The 6,000-nt window shown below is 49.0% G+C and overlaps 1 protein-coding gene across 2 annotated transcripts in view; it reads right to left on the bottom strand.

The window, feature by feature from the left end:
- Positions 1-730: 730 nt before the first annotated feature.
- ssh2a (slingshot protein phosphatase 2a) overlaps positions 731-6,000 on the bottom strand; it is a 63,955-nt gene continuing 58,685 nt past the window's right edge. For both annotated transcript variants that reach the window (XM_038290494.1, XM_038290493.1), the window contains 2 exons: positions 3,731-4,622; positions 731-2,418 (listed from right to left, as the gene is read on the bottom strand). In XM_038290494.1, coding sequence (XP_038146422.1) covers positions 1,219-2,418; positions 3,731-4,622 — 2,092 coding nt within the window. In that variant the 3' untranslated portion in view covers positions 731-1,218. The remainder of the gene's footprint in view (positions 2,419-3,730; positions 4,623-6,000) is intronic.

Genomic DNA, 6,000 nt, shown 5'->3' with positions numbered 1-6,000 from the left:
GGGCCGTATGATGAACTGTTCTCTCTTTGCAAAGATATGAAAATAAAGTGCCGACTGAGTGAAATCCATCGATCTGCGTTTATTTAACTGGGGTGAATAGTTAAATACTTATTCCCCACTACAAAGTACAGGCCTTTTACCATTATTATATAGTATTGTATGCAGGATGGGAGAAATATGGCTTTAAAAACATGAGGAACCAAAGCAGACGAGTTAAAGTGCTTTAATCTATAAGCATGAATTCAGTCATCTTGGTTCCTCTTTCAATCTTTCCAGACTTTTCTAGAATCAAACCTTTATAGAAAATGTCAGTTTTTTTTTTTTTGCCTCATTTATCTGATTTGTAATGACTTTTTCGTTCTTTTAATGTTACACTTTGGTTTGTGTGTCGGAGCGAATCTGCTGACCTACATCTGAGTGTTTAATTACCCCATGAAGCAGCGGGGAAAATGTCAGCCTGAAATAAGCTGGCCCCAGTGGTGCGTTCAAGGACATGCCTATCTGTTCGTAAAAATAACAGATGAGAGGTTTAACTGAACTCATTCCATTAAATGTCAAAATTAAAACTACACATTTTAACCTGTTTGTTTTCTTTCCTTTTGCTGCATAAAATTTTAGAAATAGGTGTATATATAAAATTAGCCAGCAGGTGGCGGTGATGGACTTTTATTGTGTTTAAGAGAATTTGAAATATTGCATTCAGACAAAGGAAAAAAGGAGTCCCTGCGGCTGAAACATACTTCCCATTTTTATTTACAGCTGAAGCGCTGATTTATATAAAAAAGAAGAAAAACAAACAATAATGACGACATTTCAGCTTTGTCCTGGTTTAATTAAAAATCTGAGAAAAGACAAGTCCAAATCCACAGAGACGAGTCTACTGAGAAGAGTGCAAAACAAGCTTTCCCAGCGTAAGAAACGGATTTAAAATAAAAGACAAACAAAAATCATCTACATGGTAAAGTGCATGTTGTGAAAAAACAGACAAAAAAAAGGCGCTCTGGTTTCAGTTTCAGGAGCTCGACTCGTTAAAAAGAGAAACCGAACGTAACGGAGCGCAGAGTTTGCACTGCTTCAGAGTCGGTTCACACATTCATATAATATTACTGAACTCCAGTGGAAACATCCAGTGGTTTATCGTCTTCACTCACACTCACTCACGCGGCTCCTCATTCACGCACCACGCAGCCTCTTCCAGTCGCTTCCGCTCCGCTGAGGTCACATGGTGTTGTAAAGCAAGGCCATGGCTCGTTTTCTCTCTGCTGAGGCTCTGCGAGGACGTCTGGACGAGTGTCCCCTGCCCTGCTGTGACGGCGCCGAGGCTCCGGCGCCGCCGCTACAGTCTTCTGTAGAGGAGGGGGGGGACTGGGCCGGAGACGCCTCATCGGCGGCCAGATGAGTTTTTTCACAAGAGTATAGAGAGAGAACTTTCTGCTTCTTCCAGGAGTCGTCTGCGTGAGACGGTCCCAAAGAGGAAGACTCTGAGGATGATGAGGTGGGCGGCCTCAGGTCCAGGTCGCAGAGGTCGTTGGCGGACAGCTCCAGCGAGTCCAGTTTAGCCAGAGATGCGGATCTCTTCATGAGGGAAGGGGGGGTGAGGCCCGCCTGCCGCATACGCGCCTCCAGCTCCACGGCTCGGTGCCACCCCGCTGCCTCCAACTGACCCCTCCTCTCCTTTTTTGGCCCGGCCTCCGGGCCCGGATGATGTCCCGACTCTGTGTCCATGGGGTCGGTTGGTCTCTGAGGCGGCGCAGCTCCGACGCCGTCCTGCAGAAAAGCCTGCAGCTCCCGCAGCGTCTGCTGGATGCGCTCCAGCTCCTGGCTGCTGCGCGCCAGCCTGCTGCGGGCTTCACAGCCGGGCCCGCAGGCCGCCGCCGCGCCTGGAGGACAGCGGTCCGTTTCAGAGTCCTCCAACGTCGCTCCGTCCAGATTCAAAGCGGCTGGAAGCTTTTGGCTGTGCGGCTGGGCTGAGGTATCTAGAGATGATTCTGCTGACTGAGCGGCGGCGGTATGCGAAGACGTCCGCGTGTCTGCAGCGTCACGTTTAGCATCGGGAACTCGTTCGAGGTCGGTCAGCCGCTCTGGGCTTTCAGAGCCTTCGGGCTCGTCGGCGTCTCTGGCTTCCTTAGAGACGGCCACGCTCTGTCGTTGAGTGAGCGAGGGTGGGGGGGGTGAACGGCGAGCCAGCTTCTGCTCCAGCTGCTCGGTGGCCCGGCGGACCGAACCTTCCCGCCCGCAGGGAGACGTGGGGGGAGATTCATCCTGCCGTTCACCGAGGACGATGCGGGAGGACGAAGACGGCGATGATGATGGTGAGGGACTGGAGGGAGTAATGGCTGAGTGTGATATGGCTTCAATCTCAATGACGATGTGGCGGACGGACACTCCGTCGTCATGGAGAGTTTGGTCACAGTTCTCCTGCGAGGAAACGAAAAAACAAGAAGTTAGAACCTTTTTTTCCCCTCATGTTGTGTAGACAAAATATAAAAAAACCTCAACAGGCTTAAATCCTATATGATCATGAGATATTTCCAGTCGTTGCACGCAGCTACATCTCAAACTGTACGATGAAACCGCAGGGTTTAAAAGTTCACAGCTCACGATGTTTGTTCTCACACTGTGCAGCTCGACGCTCTGATGCGATCTACCTGCTCAAACTGTACGTCTAAAAACCAGGTGGGACTCAGCGCCGCAGTGAGGTGGCGCTACTCGGATTTTTACAGAAAATTTTACAGAAAAAACGCAATTTCACTCATTACATCCCCGCCATGCTTCTGGATTTTCCTCTAAGAAGAAGAGGAAGAATCCTCCTTTGCCCACTGAATGATTTGTCCACAACCACCTAACAACGGCCGACTGAATATCAAACACGTTTGATTTTCTCCCGACCTTACGATTCCTGATCGGGAGTTGGTCGCCCCTGGTTACCCCCTGTACACTACACCATGCACCATCAGGCTGAAAGTCGACCCAAAAAGGGCAAAAGATCGCACACTGTACGCCTGACTTTAGCAACTAAAGTCTGAAATAGTCACTGATAACAGAGCAGAACTGTTCCTCTACTGTCCAAAAGGTGTCACTGTTTCCAAGTGTAAAACCTTGTGAATTAACTGTAAAAAATAAAATATAAGTTAATTTTTCTTCAAATGTGTAAATGAGACGAATTTCTTCTAAAATAAAGAAAGAAACGCCTCAATCATTTCAGGTCTATGTCATCTAATTACCGTAATTTTCGGACTATTAGCCGCACCTGAATATAAGCCGCAGAAGCTAAATTGCATGATTTGTACATATAGAAGCCGCACCGGACTATAAGCTGCAGGTTTTTTATGTTTAATGTCCGTCTTTCTTGCTGTCGTTCTGTCTCGTACCACTCGCGGTAGAAGTCTGCTTCCGGAGGACCTCCGCATTCCTCCGCGCGCCGCTACCGTACTTGTGTGTTGAAGCAAATGTGACGTCAACATGGTGGAGGGTAAAATCCATAGATTTAGCAATCACCCTAGTGGCCGTTAGCTGTAAAAGTCCATAGATAAGCCGCAAGGTCGAAAAATGGGGAAAAAGTCGCGGTTAATAGTCTGAAAATTACGGTATCTTATTCTAAGGGTAAATATAGTCGTTCGTTTGGCAGAGGATCTTATTTACCTGCTCAAGTTAGTAACAAATATTTGATTTTTTGACTGAATTTAATCGGCCATTTTGTTAGCCTGAGGTAAAGCGTGATGGTCGGTACCTGACTGGTTCCGTTCTCTCGCTCCTCTTCATCGTCTCCCTCAGGCGACAGCGGCGGTCTCTGCTGCGGCTGCTCTGATTGGCTCCTCGTCGGGCCTTCCTGAACCAGGCCCAGAAACTTCTCCCTGGCGCTGAAGAAGTCGATGCTGTCCGTGCTGTGGTTGGACGAGCCGTCTGCCTCGCTGCGGCCGTCCGAGGGGCCTCCTGCCTGCGGCTCGCTTGGGTTGTTGTTGTCGTCTTTAGGAGTGAAGTCGAGGACGAGCGGCGGGGGCGTTGGTGCGCTCCGCCTGTCGCTCGTAGAGTCAGATGGGGATTTATCGAGCAGGTCGGAGTCACTGGAGCCCAGAGTGACAGGAGAGGTTTCCTCTGAGCTGCTGAGCGGCAGCTCGGCTGCCGTGTAGTTTTCTGGAAGCGTCAGACGTATGGGAGGAGGGCGGCGGTGCCGCCGCGGTTCAGGGGTTGGGGGTAAGATGTGGAATGAAGGCGGAGGGTGGGGCAGAGCCACTGGCACGGTAACAGCCACGCTGGCCCAGGCGCCCGGCCTCTCCTCTGGTATGACTGTAGCAGCTCGCGGTCTGGGGAGAGGAAGCCCAGGCCCCGCCTCCTCCAGCGGCGCCGACTCTCCGTCGCCGTTGGGCAGCGTGTCGAGACTGGAGCACAGCGAGTCGGGCGAGTCGGGCGTTTGGGCGGGGGCAGGGCTCTGGGGCTCGGCACTGAGAGCCTGCAGGACGGCCACGCCCAGGAAGTGATGCAAGGAGGGGGAGGAGGTGGTGTTGTTGTTGTGAGAGTCGGAGCGGCCCAGCGTGGGAGACGACGGCTTGCAGGTGGAGGCGGGGCGATCCGAGAGCTCGCTGTCAGAGTGGGAGCGCCACAGCTTGTTGTGTCTCTGTTTGCTGTGGAGGAAAAAGGAAACGAGCGTTAGAGATGGAAAAAAGAAACATGGACGCTCAGCAAACTGCAAACTCCAGAAGAAGACGTTAGAAGGATAAATGATGGACGGATGAACAAAAAAAAAGGAAAGAAAATGAATTAAACAATTATTTTTGGACTCATTCTGCTTTTTTTTAAAACAAAGATCAACGTTACACAATTTCAACAAAAAGGAAACATTTATGAACAAAACAAGAAAATCCTTAATGACGCTTGATGTGATGTCAGAGCTGAGTGCATATCGGCCGATGCTGATTGGCCGGTGTTCTGTCAGACCAGCGTACTCAGTCAATATGCATACGCAAGATGTCAGGTTTGAATTTATCCCTTAAGTTTTGTATGAAAAATAGACTTTAAACTACCTCAACGGGCATTTATCCCTTTAGTCATGCAGAAAAATAATTTATTAAAGTAAATAAATAGTTTTTTTGTATGACTAAAGGAATACACGCCTTTTGAGGTCATTTAAAGTTTATTTTTCGTACAAAACTAAAGGGATAAATGGCTGACAGAATCATCTGACAGAACACCGGACCAATTTTGGACCAATTCTAAATCTGGTGCAGCTTTTCTGTCCCTCACATCCCTCCGGCTTCATCTCTGCGCTCACGACGTGTTCACAACTGTATGGAAATGAACCAACCGACCAATCGAAGTACCGTATTTTCACGACTATAAGGCGCACATAAACGTCTTTTTTTGCCCCTCAAAATGTGTGGTGCGCCCTTTGGTGCGGTGCGCCTTATGTGTGTTGTAACTGCGACTTTTGAGACCACCTCATTGAGGAGATGATGAAAGAGTGGCTGAATGTAAGGAGACCAGGTGTTTTTTTTTCCACTCATCACCATCGCTGTTAATATGTAACTCCATGCGTGCCCGTCTCACAGCTGATGTGAAAAACATGGTGAAAAAAAATAAACTCTGTGCTCGCCGTTATCCCGGGAGGTCTGACAAAGGAGCTTCAACCGCTCGAGATCGGTGTGAACCGGCCGTTCAAAGTAAGGCTGCGAGCGGCGTGGGAGCGATGGATGACCGACGGAGACCACAGTTTCAGGATAAGTGGAAGGCAGCGCCGGGCAAGTTACGCCACCGTTTGCGGATGGATTGTTGATGCTTGGACTAATGTGTCTGCTGGCTCTGTTGTTCAAGCTTTCGCAAAAGCCGGCATTATTTCTAAGGAGCCGCGCTGCACGGAAAGTGACTCTGACAGTGAAGAATGGGAAATTGGCATGTCTGATTTAGCGCAGCTGTTTAATTCAGAAACAGAGGATGATGACTTTGATGGGTTTGATTAATACTTTGTAATAAATACATGAATAAAGCACAATCATACTCAGTTTT

Source organism: Cyprinodon tularosa, unplaced genomic scaffold, assembly GCF_016077235.1.
Source record: "Cyprinodon tularosa strain WSP-4 unplaced genomic scaffold, ASM1607723v1 ctg282, whole genome shotgun sequence".
In the NCBI taxonomy this organism is placed as follows: Eukaryota; Metazoa; Chordata; class Actinopteri; order Cyprinodontiformes; family Cyprinodontidae; genus Cyprinodon; species Cyprinodon tularosa.
This window is presented reverse-complemented; position numbering and strand designations above follow the sequence as displayed.